This window comes from Scyliorhinus torazame, chromosome 4, assembly GCF_047496885.1.
Source record: "Scyliorhinus torazame isolate Kashiwa2021f chromosome 4, sScyTor2.1, whole genome shotgun sequence".
NCBI classification, from domain to species: Eukaryota; Metazoa; Chordata; class Chondrichthyes; order Carcharhiniformes; family Scyliorhinidae; genus Scyliorhinus; species Scyliorhinus torazame.
This window is the reverse complement of record NC_092710.1, coordinates 349,523,009-349,543,213: the sequence shown is the minus strand read 5'-3', so window position 1 is coordinate 349,543,213 and position 20,205 is coordinate 349,523,009. Positions and strand designations below refer to the sequence as shown.

Sequence of the window (20,205 nt, the reverse complement as noted above, 5' to 3'; positions counted from 1 at the left end):
CCAGCAACTAAGGTAGCCGATATTCAGGACGCCAAAGCATGTAATGAGGCAGTGGGGAAGGGAACACTGACAAAGGAGAGTATTTGCAGGCACGGAGATGGGTTGAAGTGTGTATACTTCAACGCAAGAAGCATCAGGAATAAGGTGGGTGAACTTAAGGCATGGATCGGTACTTGGGACTACGATGTGGTGGCCATCACGGAAACTTGGATAGAAGAGGGGCAGAAATGGTTGTTGGAGGTCCCTGGTTATAGATGTTTCAATAAGATTAGGGAGGGTGGTAAAAGAGGTGGGGGGGTGGCATTATTAATTAGAGATAGTATAACAGCTGCAGAAAGGCAGTTCGAGGAGTATCACCCTATTGAGGTAGTATGGGTTGAAGTCAGAAATAGGAAAGGAGCAGTCACCTTGTTAGGAGTTTTCTATAGGCCCCCCAATAGTAGCAGAGATGTGGAGGAACAGATTGGGAAACAGATTTTGGAAAGGTGCAGAAGTCATAGGGTGGTAGTCATGGGCGACTTTAACTTCCCAAATATTGAGTGGAAACTCTTTAGATCAAATAGTTTGGATGGGGTGGTGTTTGTGCAGTGTGTCCAGGAAGCTTTTCTAACACAGTATGTCGATTGTCCAACCAGAGGAGGGGCAATATTGGATTTAGTACTGGGTAATGAACCAGGGCAAGTGATAGATTTGTTAGTGGGGGAGCATTTTGGAGATAGTGACCACAATTCTGTGACTTTCACTTTAGTAATGGAGAGGGATAGGTACGTGCAACAGGGCAAGGTTTACAATTGGGGGAAGGGTAAATACGATGTTGTCAGACAAGAATTGAAGTGCATAAGTTGGGAACATAGGCTGGCAGGGAAGGACACAAGTGAAATGTGGAACTTGTTCAAGGAACAGGTGCTACGTGTCCTTGATATGTATGTCCCTGTCAGGCAGGGAAGAGATGGTCGAGTGAGGGAACCATGGTTGACGAGAGAGGTTGAATATCTTGTTAAGAGGAAAAAGGTGACTTATGTAAGGCTGAGGAAACAAGGTTCAGACAGGGCATTGGAGGGATACAAGATAGCCAGGAGGGAACTGAAGAAAGGGATTAGGAGAGCTAAGAGAGGGCATGAACAATCTTTGGCGGGTAGGATCAAAGAAAACCCCAAGGCCTTTTACACATATGTGAGAAATATGAGAATGACTAGAGCGAGGGTAGGTCCGATCAAGGACAGTAGCGGGAGATTGTGTATTGAGTCTGAAGAGATAGGAGAGGTCTTGAACGAGTACTTTTCTTCTGTATTTACAAATGAGAGGGGCGATATTGTTGGAGAGGACAGTGTGAAACAGATTGGTAAGCTCGAGGAAATACTTGTTAGGAAGGAACATGTGTTGGGCATTTTGAAAAACTTGAGGATAGACAAGTCCCCCGGGCCTGACGGGTTATATCCAAGGATTCTATGGGAAGCAAGAGATGAAATTGCAGAGCCGTTGGCAATTATCTTTTCGTCCTCACTGTCAACAGGGGTGGTACCAGGGGATTGGAGAGTGGCGAATGTCGTGCCCCTGTTCAAAAAAGGAACTAGGGATAACCCTGGGAATTACAGGCCAATTAGTCTTACTTCGGTGGTAGGCAAAGTAATGGAAAGGGTACTGAAGGATAGGATTTCTGAGCATCTGGAAAGACACTGCTTGATTAGGGATAGTCAGCACGGATTTGTGAGGGGTAGGTCTTGCCTTACAAATCTTATTGAATTCTTTGAGGAGGTGACCAAGCATGTGGATGAAGGTAAAGCAGTGGATGTAGTGTACATGGATTTTAGTAAGGCATTTGATAAAGTTCCCCATGGTAGGCTTCTGCACAAAGTAAGGAGGCATGGGATAGTGGGAAATTTGGCCAGTTGGATAACAAACTGGCTAACCGATAGAAGTCAGAGAGTGGTGGTGGATGGCAAATATTCAGCCTGGATCCCAGTTACCAGTGGCGTACCGCAGGGATCAGTTCTGGGTCCTCTGCTGTTTGTGATTTTCATTAATGACTTGGATGAGGGAGTTGAAGGGTGGGTCAGTAAATTTGCAGACGATACGAAGATTGGTGGAGTTGTGGATAGTAAGGAGGGCTGTTGTCGGCTGCAAAGAGACATAGATAGGATGCAGAGCTGGGCTGAGAAGTGGCAGATGGAGTTTAACCCTGAAAAGTGTGAGGTTGTCCATTTTGGAAGGACAAATATGAATGCGGAATACAGGGTTAACGGTAGAGTTCTTGGCATTGTGGAGGAGCAGAGAGACCTTGGGGTCTATGTTCATACATCTTTGAAAGTTGCCACTCAAGTGGATAGAGCTGTGAAGAAGGCCTATGGTGTGCTCGCGTTCATTAACAGAGGGATTGAATTTAAGAGCCGTGAGGTGATGATGCAGCTGTACAAAACTTTGGTAAGGCCACATTTGGAGTACTGTGTACAGTTCTGGTCGCCTCATTTTAGGAAGGATGTGGAAGCTCTGGAAAAGGTGCAAAGAAGATTTACCAGGATGTTGCCTGGAATGGAGAGTAGGTCTTACGAGGAAAGGTTGAGGGTGCTAGGCCTTTTCTCATTAGAGCGGAGAAGGATGAGGGGCGACTTGATAGAGGTTTATAAGATGATCAGGGGAATAGATAGAGTAGACAGTCAGAGACTTTTTCCCCAGGTGGAACACACCATTACAAGGGGACATAAATTTAAGGTGCAAGGTGGAAGATATAGGAGGGATATCAGAGGTAGGTTCTTTACCCAGAGAGTAGTGGGGGCATGGAATGCACTGCCTGTGGAAGTAGTTGAGTCAGAAACATTAGTGACCTTCAAGCAGCTGTTGGATAGGTACATGGATTACGGGAAAATTATATAGTGTAGATTTATTTGTTCTTAAGGGCAGCACGGTAGCATTGTGGATAGCACAATTGCTTCACAGATCCATGGTCCCAGGTTCGATTTCGGCTTGGGTCATTGTCTGTGTGGAGTCTGCACGTCCTCCCCGTGTCTGCGTGGGTTTCCTCCGGGTGCTCCGGTTTCCTCCCACAGTCCAAAGATGTGCGGGTTAGGTGAATTGGCCAATGATAAATAGCCCTTAATGTCCAAATTGCCCTTGGTGTTGGGTGGAGGTGTTGAGTTTGGGTAGGGTGCTCTTTCCAAGAGCTGGTGCAGACTCAAAGGGCCGAATGGCCTCCTTCTGCACTGTAGATTCAATGATAATCTATGATTAATCTAGGACAAAGGTTCGGCACAACATCGTGGGCCGAAGGGCCTGTTCTGTGCTGTATTTTCTATGTTCTATGTTCTATGTTACTGTGCAGTGTTCAGTATCAGGCCCTGCTCACTGTGAGCTCAGGGTTACTGTGCAGTGTTCAGTATCAGGCCCTGTTCACTGTGAGCTCAGGGTTACTGTGCAGTGTTCAGTATCAGACCCTGCTCACTGTGAGCTCAGGGTTACTGTCCAGTGTTCAGTTTCAGACCCTGCTCACTGTGAGCTCAGGGTTACTGTCCAGTGTTCAGTATCAGGCCCTGTTCACTGTGAGCTCAGGGTTACTGTGCAGTGTTCAGTATCAGGCCCTGCTCACTGTGAGCTCAGGGTTACTGTCCAGTGTTCAGTTTCAGACCCTGCTCACTGTGAGCTCAGGGTTACTGTGCAGTGTTCAGTATCAGGCCCTGCTCACTGTGAGCTCAGGGTTACTGTCTACTGTTCAGTATCAGGCCCTGCTCACTGTGAGCTCAGGGTTACTGTGCAGTGTTCAGTATCAGACCCAGCTCACTGTGAGCTCAGGGTTACTGTCCAGTATTCAGTATCAGGCCCTGCTCACTGTGAGCTCAGTGTTACTGTGCAGTGTTCAGTATCAGGCCCTGCTCACTGTGAGCTCAGGGTTACTGTCCAGTGTTCAGTATCAGACCCTCCTCACTGTGAGCTCAGGGTTACTGTCCAGTGTTCAGTATCAGACCCTCCTCACGGTGAGCTCAGGGTTACTGTGCAGTGTTCAGTATGCGGCCCTGCTCACTGTGAGCTCAGGGTTACTGTCCAGTGTTCAGTATGCGACCCTGCTCACTGAGCTCAGGGTTACTGTCCAGTGTTCAGTGTCAGGCCCTGCTCACTGAAATACAAACGATAGTAAGTGAATTCTCCTGGAGCTACTTCTAATGCGACTGTCCTCTCGTACGACTTACTACCAACTGCTGATCTGTGAAGTCACATGGTGGAACACCGTCCCCACCTGTTGGTCAGTGGTCGTACATCCAACTATATACATTGCTATGCATATGCATATCACCACAGGTGGTGTTTTCACGTGTGATGGAAGTATCTATGTCGATGATCCAGCATGTCGTGCAGAGATTGCCGTGTCAGGGTGTCGTGACAATTCACACCTCGATTACCTGTGATTATCCCTCACTCCACTCACGCTGTTTGTACCTGTAAAGACTGGTTTACCTGTAAAGACTCGCATTCCAACCATCCTTCACGTTCCAATCTGTAATTATCTTGCAATTGTGTCTTGCCTCTATATGCTACGTTGGTGAACCTGATGAAGGAGCAGTGCTCCGAAAGCTTGTGATTCCAAATAAACCTGTTGGATTCTAAAAGGTGATTCGAGGTGGGCAATAAATGTTAACCTAACCAGTGAAATCCACATCCCACAAGGAAATAAACAATAAATTGAAGTTTAAGACAGAGATAGACAGATTTTTGATCAATAAGGGGATCAGGGTTTATGAGGAGAAGGCAGGAGAATGGGGATGAGATAAATATCAGCCATGATTGAATGGTGAAGCAGGTTTGATGGGCCGAGTGGCCTAATTCTGCTCCTATGTCATGTGGTCTTAAATTCCTCCACAGTTGTGATGGACTCAGGTCCCTGGATTACGAGTCCAGTAACATAAGGGCAGCACGGTAGCATTGTGGTTAGCGCAATTGCTTCACAGATCCAGGGTCCCAGGTTCGACTCCAGCTTGGGTCACTGTCTGTGCGGAGTCTGCACATCCTCCCCGTGTGTGCGTGGGTTTCCTCCGGGTGCTCCGGTTTCCTCCCAGTCCAAAGATGTGCAGATTAGGTGGATTGGCCATGATAAATTGCCCTTAGTGTCCAAAATTGCCCTTAGTGTTGGGTGGAGTTACTGGGTTATGGGGATAGGGTGGAGGTGTGGACCTTGGGTAGGGTGCTCTTTCCAAGGGCCGGTGCAGACTCGATGGGCCAAATGGCCTCCTTCAACACTGTAAATTCTATGATAATAAGCACTGTTACCTTTTAGGGTGCAGATGAGTACAATCTCATTGGCTAGGCTAGAGGGGCTGAATGGCAAACTCGTGTTGCAATCTTCCTATCTTTAATTTAGAAGGACATAGGGAGAGGGTACAGCACCACTGAGGGTTATACACCATCCCTGGGTTTAATGAATGATCTTCATCTGTTTGCAGGTCCATCCTGGAGTGATGCTGGTGGGTCCCACCTGTGGGGGAAAGACAACTGCCAGAACAATCTTGCAGAAAGCCCTGGCCATCTTGCCAAGCCTCGTGACAGAGGATTCAACTGATAACATCAGATTTATCTTGGTTCGTCAGTTATTTATTGTAACAAGTCAACAGAAAATGCTGATGAATAAAACCCAAAATCTTTCCAACACTCCATAATTTATTTCCCAATATAGTAAGGCACAAAGTGGATAAAATGGCGTTTAATTTTAAGAATGAGACCTTTATCATGCATAGTATCTCTTTGTTAAAAATGTTTTTATTGGCTTTACACGTTATCACGTTCAGCAGGTGCCTGATGTTCGATGTTAGCTGCCTGCCCTTAGCAAAGCCTATCTGGTTCTCCGCAACTACCTCTGGCACATAGCTGTCCAGCCGCCTTGCCAGGGCCTTCGCCAGAATCTTTGTGTAATGTTCTTGTTGGATGGCCTTATTTATTACAAGAACACTTATAGTTAAAGCTGGAAACAATCTATTAACTTTAACTGTGGGTAAACTATATACAAGAGAACAGATGATAAAACAGTGAAATCATGCATAAGCAGCCTCTCCCTTCAACTTCCTCCAGCCAGTCTGAGAGGTCAGCTGACTTTAACCAAGGAGAAAATGCTGGAAAATATCAGCAGGTCTGGCAGCAGCTGCAGCGGGAGAAAAGAGTTAATGTTTCGAGTCCAGGTGACCCTTTGTGAAAGCTGACTTTAACATTCACTTCTATACTAGTGAGATTCCTAGTGGTCAGTCAGTGAATTACAACACAACTATGATATAACTACATCCCCTTTCCTTTGAAAGAATAAATGAATACATTATCATCATTTGATTTGGATGAGGGAACAAAATGTAACATCCTAAAGTTTGCAGATGATACCAATTTGGGTGGAGGGGGGTATGAACTGTGACGAGGATGCAGGGATCCTACAGCATGATCTGGACAGGTTGGGAAGTGGGCAAATCAATGGCAGATGCAGTATAATTTGGATAAGTGTGAGGTTATTCACTTTGGAAGCAAAAACAGGAAGGCAGATTACTACCTGAATGGTTGTAAATTGGGAGAGGGGAATGTGCAGCGGGACCTGGGTGTCCTTGTGCATCATTCGCTGAAGGTCAGCATGCAGGTGCAGCAGGCGGTAAAGAAGGCTCATGGTATGTTGGCCTTCATTGCGAGAGGTTTCGAGTACAGAAGCAGGGATGTGTCTCTGCAATTATACAGGGCCTTGGTGAGGCCACACCTTGACTATTGTGTGCAGTTTTGGTCTCCTCTGAGGAAGGATGTTCTTTCTCTTGAGGGAGTGCAGCATAGGTTTACCAGACTGATTCCAGGGATGGCGGGACTGTCATATGAGGAGAGATTGACTCGGTTGGGATTGTTCTCACTGGAGTTCAGAAGAATGAGGGGGGATCTCATAGAGACTTATATAATTCTAACAGGACTGGACAGGGTAGATGCAGGGAAGATGTTACCAATGATGGGTGTGTCCAGAACCAGGGAGAACAGTCTGAGGATTTAGGGTAAACCATTTCGGACAGAAATGAGGAGACAATGGTGAGCGTGTGGAATTCATTACCACAGGAAGACGCTAAAACTTTGAATATATTCAGGAGGCGGCTGGATATAGCACTTGGGAAGAATGGGATCAAAGGCTATGGGGAGAAAGCAGGATTAGGCTATTGAGTTGGATGATCAGCCATGATGGTGATGAATGGTGGAGCAGGCTCGAAGGGCCAAAAGGCCTCCTCCTGCTCCTATCTTCTATGTATCAGTATATTTACATGTGATATCATGAGCCCATGAGTCTAACAGTGATTTTCTTTTGTAAAAATAGTCCAAATCTACAAACCGAATCTATCAGGTTTTCTTCTGACTGACCTTCTCAAAGTTAGAACTTGTAGATTCAATGTTCTCCATGACATTCTCAAGCTCAAGAACTGCTGAAATATCTGACACTGCAGCTTGCGTTGATTCTGAAATAGATTTGTCATCCATCACGTTGTGAATGTTTTCAAGAGTGCGTGACGATTTCTTCTAAAAACCAACCCAGCCTCTGTGTTCATTGCAGGAACGAGGTGCTACTTCTTCAAGTATAATGGCTTTTTTAGACCAATTGCCTGAATCTTCTATTCTCACAATGCCATCACTACTCCGAGGTGGTAACGTCCTAGTCACTCTATCAGAGAACTGCTTTTGTTTCTCTTTAATGTTTTGCATTTCCTGCCGTACCACTACATTCTCCTCCTTCTTTGCCAAGTATGGAAGTGTGGTATGCAATCTTCTATTCATGAGTAACTGTGCTGGCAATCTACCATGTGACAATGGTGACGCTCTGTAACTCAATACTGCAAGATACGGATCAGATTGGCTGTCCATTGCTTTGTTTTTAACAATATGTACACCTTTTTCAGATTTTCCATTGGCTTGACATGACGTGATTGAAATTATACGTGACTGCAAAGTGTTGCCACTCTTTTCAGCTAAAACAAGGACCGTTGTCACTCACCACGACTTGCAGAATTCCGTGTCTAGAAAATGTGGACTTGGTATGCAGTACGGCACTGCTTGCCATTATACTTGACAGCAGAGCCATTTCGGGATAGTTTGAAAAATAGTCTATGATCATTAAATAATCTTTCCCTCATAGGTGAAAGATATCCATAGCTACTTTTTGCCATGGTGCCGTAGGTAAATCAGGTATTTGCATAGGTTCGCAACGATGCATCTGGCATGTGTCACAGCAACAGACCATCCTGTCAATATCCTGGTTTCTACCTGGCCAGTAAATAGAATCACGAGCTCTCCATTTATATTTTTCAATCCCAAGATGTCCATCCTGTATCCTCTTTAGTACATCCTTGCGAAGAGATTGAGGTATAACTATAGTGTTCAAACAAAGTACCACACCATTTATTAATGATACTGAGTTCAAATCTTATGTTGTAGAACTCCATACATTGACCTCTGGGCCAGTGTGAGTTGATGTTCCTCATCACCTCTTGAAGAGTTTGATCCTTCCTAGTCTCTTCGTTCCTCATCACCTCTTGAAGAGTTTGATCCTTCCTGGTCTCTTCTTTGCAATCTTTAAGACTTATCTGGATAGGCACACGGACAGATGGAGTGTAGAAGGATACAGACGGTTGGTCTAGATAGGACACATGATCGGCGCAGGCTTGGAGGGCCAAAGGACCTGTTCCTGTGCTGTATTGTTCTTTGTTCTTTGTTCTTGGATATTTTAGTTTCTCATCTGATACTGATAGTAGTGTAGAAATTAGATTGACATGCAGATCAACATCCTCAGTAATCTTACCACCAATACTTTGCATCAGCGTTCTCGATAATGCATCTGCCTAAGAACTAACATTTGTCTGGCGTGTAGATGAGATTGAAATCACAGTGTTGTAATTTCAACTTCAACCTCTGAATGTGCGGAGACATCTGGTTGAGATTTATTTTGATGATGTTAACCAAAGGATAATGATCTGCCTCAACTGTGAAAGTTGGAAGCCCATAGACGTAGTCGTGGATGTTCCCCAAGCCTAAACTAAACCTCAGCATTCTTTTGTGATTTGAACTTGCCTCTGCTCTGTTGTTGTCATGGATCGTGATGCATCCGTGACTGGTATCCAATCTTGCTCATGTTGCTCAGCCCAAGTGAAGTCTGTTTTGTGCAGGATATCACGTAAATGTGTTGTTTTTGCTGACATGTTTGAAATGAATTTCCCGGTAAAATTAAGCATACCCATCACTCTTAAGATGGCTTTCTCGTTATGTGGTTTTGGCATGTTGAGAATTGCTTGGATTTTGTCCTTGTCAGGTTCAATGCAATGCGATGAGAGCTTGTCACCTAGGATTTTGACTTCAGTTACTCCAAATTGACACTTTTGTTCGTTGAGTTTCAGCCCATTTCTCCTGACGCTCGTTTAGAACTTTAAGCAACCTCGTGTTGTGCTCGTCTATGGTTGAGCCCCAAACGATGATATCATCCACGTACACATGAATACCTTCGATGCCTTCGATAATGTGCTCCATGGCACGGTGAAAAATTTCTGATGCCGAAATTATGCCAAACGACATTCTCAGAAAGCAGTACCGTCCATATGGTGTGTTGAAAGTGTAGTACTTTCTAACGTTTTTTGTCAGTAACCCTGAGATGCGTCAAGTTTCGTAAAGAATTGTGCACCAATCATCGGCGATGTGATTTCATCATGCTTTGGTATTTGGTAATGTTCTCTTTTGATATTCTTGTTAAGATCTTTAGGATCCATGCATATGCGAATATGAACGGACATTGCGCGACAATCACCAGGCAGGAATGTTCCCTTCCAGTCGGGGAACACTTCAGCAGTCAAGGGCATTCAGCCTCTGATCTCTGGGTAAGCGTTCTCCAAGGCGGCCTTCAGGACACGCGACAACGCAGAATCGCCGAGCTGAAACTTATAGCTAAGTTCCGCACATATGAGTGCGGCCTCAACCGGGACCTGGGATTCATGTTGCATTACATTCACCCCCCACCATCTGGCCTGGGCTTGCGAAATCCTACCAACTGTCCTGGCTTGAGACAATTCACACCTCTTTAACCTGGGGTTACCCCTATCTCTGGATCTGTAATCACTTAATTAACTGCAAATACTCGCATTCTAAGCATTGGCTTGCATCTTTGACTTTGTCTATATATGTGTTTCTGGAACATACCTCTTCATTCACCTTAGGAAGGAGCAGTGCTCCGAAAGCTAGTGTTTGAAACAAACCTGTTGGATTTTAACCTGGTGTTGTAAGACTTCTTACTCTGCGAATATCGCCATCTTTTCCTTTACATAAACCATGGAGTTTACCCAGTTGGTAGTTTCTTCTATTTTTCTGATTACTTTTAATTTTGTCATTCTGTTTAGCTCCTTTTTGAGGTGATCCTGAAGAGGTGCAGGTACTCTTCTTGGTTCATGCATCATAGGTTTTGCATCCTCTTTGAGTTGTATCTTGTTGGTGAATGGTAGTGTACCAAAACCTGTGAACACATCGTTGAAATTGCTGATAATGTTCTCAGAATTGTTGGAGTGCTGATCCAATGCTTTGTGGATGCTATATATACCAACTGCACCAGACCTAATTCTTCACAGGACTGATCACCTAATAATGGATCCAAGCCCTCGGACACAATACAGAATGGGATGGAATAAACTGTGTTCTTCACCACCACACTCAGGTCACAAGCACCAAAACATTTAATGTTTGAACCATTATAATTTCTCAGAGATATTTTGTGATTTCTTCTAATCGGCTGAATTTTTAGATTTTTAAAATCAGTCATTCTGATTAAATTGGCTTTGGCACCAGTGTCTAACTTCAGTCAGACCATTGTACCGTTCACTTCAAGTGGTAGCAGCCATTTGTCCTCATCAACCTCATTTATTTTAATGGAACATCATTTTACATTTTTTGAAGTACTGGAGATTTTTTTTGGTGTCTCTAAAAAATGATTCTTCTGTGTTATTACTCCAACAAACAATGTTTCATCACTGGAGACTGTGTCTTCCACTGTGCTGACTGATCTGGGGTTGAACTTAGAGTAACAGTTCTGAGCAAAGTGATTTCTCCCCCCACTGCTGCCAGGCACTCTACCCATCAGGATTATTCCACGCCTCCCCCCCCTTCCCCCTCACTACTGCTTCCCTGTGTTAGCTCATCCGCTAGTGTAGTGTCCCCCCCAGAGTGATCTTTGCTTCCCCTACCTGTTGCACCTCCCCCCACCCCGTTTCCCACTCCTTACCCCTTTCTGTATTTTACTGCCCTTGCCCCCTCCTTCCTGAGACTCGTAGTCAGACCGAAGATGAGGCAGCTCTATCCTGCGCAATTAGTCTCCAGAGTTCGACTTCACTGCTGGTGTTGCTGCCTTCCCAGCCCAGGTTTGCGCCTAAAATCGTCATCTTCTGCCGGTGCGGTGAAGTAGACCTCTTTACCCTAGAAAGTCACCCAGAGTTTTGCGGGTACAGCATCCCAAACCGCATCTGGCTTTTGTACAGGGCTGCCTTGGCTGTGTTGAATTCTGCCCGCCGCTTGGCCAGGTCTGTTCCAATGTCTCGGTATGCGCGGATCGAGCGTCCGTCCCACTTACAGGATCGTGTGTGCCTTGCCCAGTTCAGGGTCTTCTCCCTGCCCTAGTACCGGTGCAGCTTCATGATGATGGCCCGTGGCTTCTCCCCGGCTTTGGGCATTGGTCAGAGTAACCTGTAGACTCTGTTCATTTTCCCCTTTAAGCTAAGATGTCAGTAAAGGCCCAGCAATTTCCTCCCTTGCTTCTCTCAGTATTCTGGGATAAACCCCATCTGGCCCAGGAGACTTAACTACCTTAATATCTTTTAAAAGGCCCAATACCTCCTCCTTTTCAATGTTAACATGACCCAGACTGTCCACACATCCTACCCAAGAATCAACTTCCACAAAGTCCCTTTTCTTGGTGAACACTGATTCAAAGTATTTAGTATCTCGCCCATTTCCTCTGGTTCAACACATAGATTCCCCCACTGTCCTTAAGTGGTCCAATCCTTTCCCTGGCCATCCTCTTGCTTTTTACCTATGAATAAAAAGCTTTGGGATTCACCTTAATCCTACTTGCCAAGGACTTTTCATGACCTCCTAATTTCCCGCTTCAGTTCCTTCCTACTTTCTTTATACTCAAGGGTTTCGACTGTCCCCACCCTTCTCGACCATACCATACAAACGTTTCCTTTTTAGTTTGGCGAGGTTCACAATATCCCTCCTTGTCCAACGCTCCCTAAACTTCCCATACTTATCCTTCGTTCTCTCAGGAATGTGACTTTCCTAAATCCTAATCAACTGTCGCTTGAAAGACTCCCACAAGCCTGATGTTGATTTACCCTCCAACAGCCGCACCAACCCAAATTCAGCAACTCCTGCCTCAATGAATGTGGGTGAATATTAGTTCAAGAGTCCAGGTATAACTCCATTGCTCTTTTTCAAATGATACTGTGGAATCATTAATGTGCCACCTAGGCCTCAATATCTCATTAGGAAATTTCACAAAAGGATTTTATACAGGAAATGGTAAACAGAAAGGCAATCCAGAATAATACTTCAAGATAAATAGTTTGAGTTTTTTTAATGGGATGTGGTTAGGCCACCATTTATTGCCCATTCCTGGTTGCGCTTCAGAAGGTGGGAGTGAGCTGCCTTCTTGAACTGCTGCAGTCTTTGAAGTGTAGGTACACCCACTGTGCTGTCCGGGAGGGAGTTCCAGGATGTTGCCCCAGCGACAGTGAAGGAACGCCGATATATTTCCAAGTCAGGATGGTGAGTGGGGTTCGCAGGTTCAAACCAAGAAAGAGTACCTAATTCTTTTCCAATTAAGGGGCAATTTAGTGTGGTCAATCCACCTACCCTGCACATCTTTGGGTTGTGGAGGTGAAACCCACGCAGACATGGGGAGAATGTGCAAACTCCACACAGACAGTAACCCGGGGACGGGAGCGAACCCGTGTCCTCAGTGCCATGAGGCAGCAGTGCTAATCACTGCGCCACTGTGCCACCTTGGTGGACTGTAATGTTGATGGGAATGTTGAGGGCAAGGTGATCTTTCCTAATACCTGAACTGCTCTCACCTCTGTGCTATTTCACTTTCAAACACCAGCTCCAAAACTTTAACGTGGGAGTCATGAAGTAGCATAAGTGAGGATGTGGCAGCACGTGATTCAGAGCAACAGGGTGCCAGAGGGGTGGCGAGTGCATGAGAAAGTAACAAGGCTGCTGAGAAAACAGCAATTGGAGTTTGGGGACTTGTCTCCTGGGTATTCATGGAAACAACATGTATTCCATCAGCTTCTGGAGCCTGTCTCTGCACCCTTTAACCCACTTCCAATCATTTTTAAATCAGCCAAGAAAATGAAAAATAAAGGCATTGATTATTGCTACCGCTGTGGTTTTTGTCACTGTAGTATCTGAGCTTAATAATAATAATAATTACTTATTGTCACAAGTAGGCTTCAATGAAGTTACTGTGAAAAGCCCCTAGTCGCCACATTCCGGCGCCTGTTCGGGGAGGCCGGTACGGGAATTGAACCCGCGCTGCTGGTTGTGTTCTGCATTACAAGCCAGCTGTTAACCCAGTGTGCTAAACTAGCCCCTGCTAATCTTTAATTGCCGGAGACTGCAAGACAATCCTGTGAGGAATGGCTACCCTGATACAGGCTCAGAAGTAGAATAATGGAGAGTTCACCCAGCTGTTCAAATCTGTTTTTCAAATGTTTTCAGTCCCCTGCAGCTAAGAGAGGCAAGGTAGAAACCCTCACCATCAATCCCAAGTGCATCACTCTCGGCGAGCTCTACGGATACGTGGATCAGAGAACAATGGACTGGTCTGATGGCCTCTTGGCTCAAGCAATGCGGAAATTTGCAAAGGACCTGCAGAAAGAACATGATCAGACTCCAGATGTGAAGATCTTTTCTTCTACTTTTGCTACTGTTGAGAGAAATTGGGTTGACATTCAAGACCATGAGTACCTGGAAGTCGAAGGTAAGAGCCTGTGAGCAGACTTTATTGCAGTTTCTTCCATGGTTGAAAGCAGTTGACTGGGTAGGTGTTGGAGGAGATAAATTGGATATCAGGGAGGTCATCAAACTCAGTGATATGGGTAAACATATATCTGGAAATTGAACCATTTTGATTGCCGCTCAATGTTCTAAACTCCATAGATTATGAATCCAAAATAAAACAATTTTACTCAACCTCTCATCACAGTACAACCCACTCCTCCCAGGGGCCAATTTTGTTAACCTTTGCTGTTCCACCTCTATTGCATGTATATCCTTTATTAAATGTGAAGACTAAAACTGCACCAGGTATTCAAGATGTGCTCTCACCAAAACCTTGTACGAGGCTTAGAACCATAGAATTCTTACAGTGCAGAAGAAGGCCATTTGGCCCATCGGGTCTGCACCTACCCCTTGAAAAAGCACCCTACCAGGCCCCCTCATTCCCGAAATCCCACCTAACCTGCACATCTTTGGACTGTGCGGGGAAACAGGATCACCCGGAGGAAACCCACGCACACACGGGGAGAACGTGCAAAATCTAGGCAGTCACCCAAGGCCGGAATTGAATATTGTGAGGCAGCAGTGCTAACCACTGTGCCACCGTGCCACCCTTCTTTATTCTTGAACTCCAATCTCTTTGCAATAGAGGCCAACGTGTCATTTCCAAATTGCTTGCTGCACCTGCATGTAACTTTATGTGTTCCTTGTACAAACACTGCCAGTCTCTGAATGTCATCTTTCAAGTTTCACCTTATTTAAAAAATATTCTGCTTTCCTATTATGATAACTAAAAGTGAACAACTTCACACTTTGCTCCATTATACTCCACCTGCCATTTGTTGCCCATTCACAACCTGTTTATATCTCTTTGCAGCCTCTCTGGGTGCTTCCCGTAGCTTACATTCCCACTTATCTTGATATCTTCAGCAAACATAGTTGAAGGGTCACTACGCACAGGGCACAAATTTAAGGTGGAAGGCAAAAGAACAAAAGCCTTATGAGGAAAGTATTTTCAATGCAGTGAGTGGTTAAGGTTCAGAATCCATTGCCTGATAAAGTGATGGATACAGATTCATCCATAGATTTAAGAGGAAGTTGTCGAGGGATTTTCCATTCAGGAATCTAAGTGCTCCCGCAAACGGAGAATCAGGACTGGTCATCGCTGGTGCTCGGAGCGCCCCCGGCAAGCCATTCCATGGCACTTGGAAATAATATTTTGGGAAACCGGGTTTTCCGTGCCATTCCATGGCACTCCAGGATCTAATCTCTCCGACAGGTCCCTCAGCTCTGAGACTGGAGCACCCCAATCTCCATTAGCTGCTGGAGGAAATCCCTCCACCCACAACATCCCCACCCTAATCGCTGGCAAGATACCACCCTCTCTTCGAACCCACCCTTCAGCCCCCCCAGGACCTCCATTCAGCCACCCAGAGCTCCCCTTCAACTCCCTCATTCCACCACCTGAACCTCCCAAGCCTCCCTTTTCCCCCACCTCGCTCTATCTTTTGAGGCCCTGCAGGTGTGCAGGAGGGACCTGGGGGCATTTGTGCATAACACATTTGAGATAGCAGAACAGGTGGAGAGAGCAGCTAATAAAACATATTAATCTTAGGTTTATTAACAGGGACTTTTTTAACAAGGCATGCTCCTTGCATACAACAAGGAGGTTCTGTTGAACTTGTATAGGACACTAGTTTGACGTCAGATGGAATGTTGTATCAAATTCTTGGCACCGCACCTCAGGAAAGATGAGTCGCATTAGGGAGTATGTGGAAAAGATTGCAGAGAAATAGTTCCAGGAATAAGGAATTTCAGACCAAAGATGTTCAGGTTAGGTGGGGTTATGGGGATAGGGTGGCCTTATCATAAAATTTACAGTGCAGAAGGAGGCCATTCGGCCCATCGAGTCTGCACCGGCTCTTGGAAAGAGCACCCTACCCAAGGTCAACACCTTCACCCTATCCCCATAACCCAATAACCCCACCCAACACTAAGGGCAATTTTGGATACTATGGGCAATTTATCATGGCCAATCCACCTAACCTGCACATCTTTGGACTGTGGGAGGAAACCGGAGCACCCGGAGGAAACCCACGCACACACGGGGAGGATGTGCAGACTCCGCACAGACAGTGACCCAAGCCGGAATCGAACTTGGAACCCTGGAGTTGTGAAGCAATTGTGCTAGCCACAGTGTTATCGTGCTGCCCCAGTGGGGAGTGGGCCTGGGTCGGGTGCTCTTTCCGAGGATTGGTGCATTCGATGGCCGAATGACCTCCTTCACTGTCGGGACTCTTTCTATGGAAGATGATTTTCTTCTCCTTGGAGAAGAGAAGGCTGAGAGAATATTTGATAGAGATATTCTAAATCATGAGAGGTCTGGACAAAGTAGATAGGGAGAAACTGTTCCCATTCATAAAAGGATCAAGAAAAAGAGAGCACAAATTTAATGTAATCAGCAAAAGAAAAAGGTGACATGTGGTGTGAGATGGTGGTGTAGCAGTAACGTCACGGGATTAGTGATGCTAAACTCCTGCTCTGGGAGATATAGCTGGTGGAAATTAAATTTAATGAATTTATCAATAACACTGACCATGAAACTAGCCTTGACTGTTGTAAAACCGGTCTGAATCACTACTGTCCCTCAGTATGTAGTTACAATTTATCCATAATAAAGTGGAAAATTCTCATCTGCACCTCTAAACCCTTTAAACCCTTATGAGTCTGCCTCTTTGTTCTCGAGGAAAGAAAAGCTGTGGAGGCTGCTGCTTGACTTTCTAGGAAGCACTCAAAAACAAAGAGGCTGACTCATAAAGAAATGTGGTTAGAGAAACAGCTGCTATCCTCACAATGGATCCCTGCAGAGCTATAAAAAGAAACAATCTGATTCATCGCTTTGAAGTTCCGGTGAGCTGCAAATTGCAATGCAGGCAATGGAGTGCGAATTTCATGTAAACAATCCAGTTCAAAGCGTTCAGCTTCCTGGCCATAGACACTGCCTTCAATGCTTCAAAAAGCAATGGCTGTGTGAAAATCACTTCAAAGGTTTTCACCACTTTAAAGGCATATCTTTCACCTTAATCTCACAGACTAATTTTAATTTAAGGGTACAGGTGGGATCGCTTTCACTTTATTATGAGAAAACTTCATTTCTTACACACTGACTTACTGTTTAAAGGGTTTTGGGGGTGAAGATGAGAACATTTTCACTTTATTATGGGAAAACTTCAACTGTTACATTCTGACTAACTGTTCAATGAATTGTAAAGGTGGTAGATTGGGAGAGCAGCCAAAGAAGCCCCAACCCAGGGAAGACACCCAATCTGAGTTCTTCCAGCCAGCACAGGTCCCCCTGACCCCAACCTCCCAAGAAGGATCCCTCTCAGCACCCTAACAGCTATTTCTGGGAGTCCTTGCCACTTTGCCCCGTCTCGGACCCCTCAATTTATAGAACATAGAACAATACAGTGCAGTACAGGCCCTTCGGCCCACGATGTTGCACCGAAACAAAAGCCATCTAACCTACACTATGCCTTTATCATCCATATGTTTATCTAATAAACTTTTAAATGCCCTCAATGTTGGCGAGTTCACTACTGTAGCAGGTAGGGCATTCCACGGCCTCACTACTGTTTGAGTAAAGAACCTACCTCTGACCTCTGTCCTATATCTATTACCCCTCAGTTTAAAGTTATGTCCCCTCGTGCCAGCCATATCCATCCACGGGAGAAGGCTCTCACTTTCCACCCTATCCAACCCCCTGATCATTTTGTATGCCTCTATTAAGTCTCCTCTTAACCTTCTTCTCTCCAACGAAAACAACCTCAAGTCCATCAGCCTTGCCTCATAAGATTTTCCCTCCATACCAGGCAACATCCTGGTAAATCTCCTCTGCACCCGCTCCAAAGCCTCCACGTCCTTCCTATAATGCGGTGACCAGAACTGTACGCAATACTCCAAATGCGGCCGTACCAGAGTTCTGTACAGCTGCAACATGACCTCCCGACTCCGGAACTCAATCCCTCTACCAATAAAGGCCAACACTCCAGAGGCCTTCTTCACAACCCTATCAACCTGGGTGGCAACTTTCAGGGATCTATGTACATGGACACCTAGATCCCTCTGCTCATCCACACTTTCAAGAACTTTACCATTAGCCAAATATTTCGCATTCCTGTTATTCCTTCCAAAGTGAATCACCTCACACTTCTGTACATTAAACTCCATTTGCCACCTCTCAGCCCAGCTCTGCAGCTTATCTATATCCCTCTGTAACCTGCTACATCCTTCCACACTATCGACAACACCACCGACTTTAGTATCGTCTGCAAATTTACTCACCCACCCTTCTGCGCCTTCCTCTAGGTCATTGATAAAAATGACAAACAGCAACGGCCCCAGAACAGATCCTTGTGGTACTCCACTTGTGACTGTACTCCATTCTGAATATTTCCCATCAACCACCACCCTCTGTCTTCTTTCAGCTAGCCAATTTCTGATCCACATCTCTAAATCACCCTCAATTCCCAGCCTCCGTATTTTTTGCAATAGCCTACCGTGGGGAACCTTATGAAACGCTTTGCTGAAATCCATATACACCACATCAACTGCTCTACCCTCGTCTACCTTCTCAAAGAACTCAATAAGGTTTGTCAGGCATGACCTACCCTTCACAAAGCCATGCTGACTATCCCTGATCATATTATTCCTATCTAGATGATTATAAATCTTGTCTCTTATAATCCCCTCCAAGACTTTACCCACTACAGACGTGAGGCTCACCGGTCTATAGTTGCCGGGGTTGTCTCTGCTCCCCTTTTTGAACAAAGGGACCACATTTGCTGTCCTCCAGTCCTCTGGCACTATTCCTGTAGCCAATGATGACATAAAAATCAAAGCCAAAGGTCCAGCAATCTCTTCCCTGGCCTCCCAGAGAATCCTAGGATAAATCCCATCAGGTCCCGGGGACTTATCTATTTTCAGCCTGACCAGAATTGCCAACACCTCTTCCCTACGTACCTCAATGCCATCTATTCTATTAGCCTGGGGCTCAGCATTCTCCTCCACAACATTATCTTTTTCCTGAGTGAATACTGACGAAAAATATTCATTTAGTATCTCGCCTATCTCTTCAGACTCCACACACAATTTCCCATCCCTGTCCTTGACTGGTCCTACTCTTTCCCTAGTCATTCGCTTATTCCTGACATACCTATAGAAAGCTTTTGGGTTTTCCTTGATCCTTCCTGCCAAATACTTCTCATGTCCCCTCCTTGCTCGTCTTAGCTCTCTCTTTAGATCCTTCCTCGCTACCTTGTAACTATCCATCGCCCCAACCGAAACTTCACACTTCATCTTCACATAGGCCTCCTTCTTCCTCTTAACAAGAGATTCCACTTCCTTGGTAAACCACGGTTCCCTCGCTTGACGCCTTCCTCCCTGCCTGACCGGTACATACTTATCAAGAACACGCAGTAGCTGATCCTTGAACAAGCCCCACTTATCCAGTGTGCCCAACACTTGCAGCCTACTTCTCCACCTTATCCCCCCCAAGTCACGTCTAATGGCATCATAATTGCCCTTCCCCCAGCTATAACTCTTGCCCTGCGGTGTATACTTATCCCTTTCCATCATTAACGTAAACGTCACCGAATTGTGGTCACTGTCCCCAAAGTGCTCTCCTACCTCCAAATCCAACACCTGGCCTGGTTCATTACCCAAAACCAAATCCAACGTGGCCTCGCCTCTTGTTGGCCTGTCAACATATTGTTTCAGGAAACCCTCCTGCACACACTGTACAAAAAACGACCCATCTATTGTACTCGAACTATATCTTTTCCAGTCAATATTTGGAAAGTTAAAGTCTCCCATAATAACTACCCTGTTACTTTCGCTCATATCCAGAATCATCTTCGCCACCCTTTCCTCTACATCCCTAGAACTATTAGGAGGCCTATAAAAAAACTCCCAACAGGGTGACCTCTCCTTTCCTGTTTCTAACTTCAGCCCATACTACCTCGGAAGAAGAGTCCCCATCTAGCATCCTCTCCGCCACCGTAATACTGCTCTTGACTAGCAGCGCCACACCTCCCCCTCTTTTGCCTCCTTCTCTGAGCTTACTAAAACACCTAAACCCCGGAACCTGCAACATCCATTCCTGTCCCTGCTCTATCCATGTCTCCGAAATGG

General features: G+C 45.5%; 1 protein-coding gene across 1 annotated transcript in view; it reads left to right on the top strand.

The window, feature by feature from the left end:
* The window catches only part of LOC140411509 (dynein axonemal heavy chain 6-like), a 1,703,852-nt gene that overhangs the window by 929,840 nt on the left and 753,807 nt on the right, over positions 1 to 20,205 (top strand). The window contains exons 38-39 of the mRNA XM_072500595.1: positions 5,427 to 5,561; positions 13,735 to 13,996. Coding sequence (XP_072356696.1) covers positions 5,427 to 5,561; positions 13,735 to 13,996 — 397 coding nt within the window. The remainder of the gene's footprint in view (positions 1 to 5,426; positions 5,562 to 13,734; positions 13,997 to 20,205) is intronic.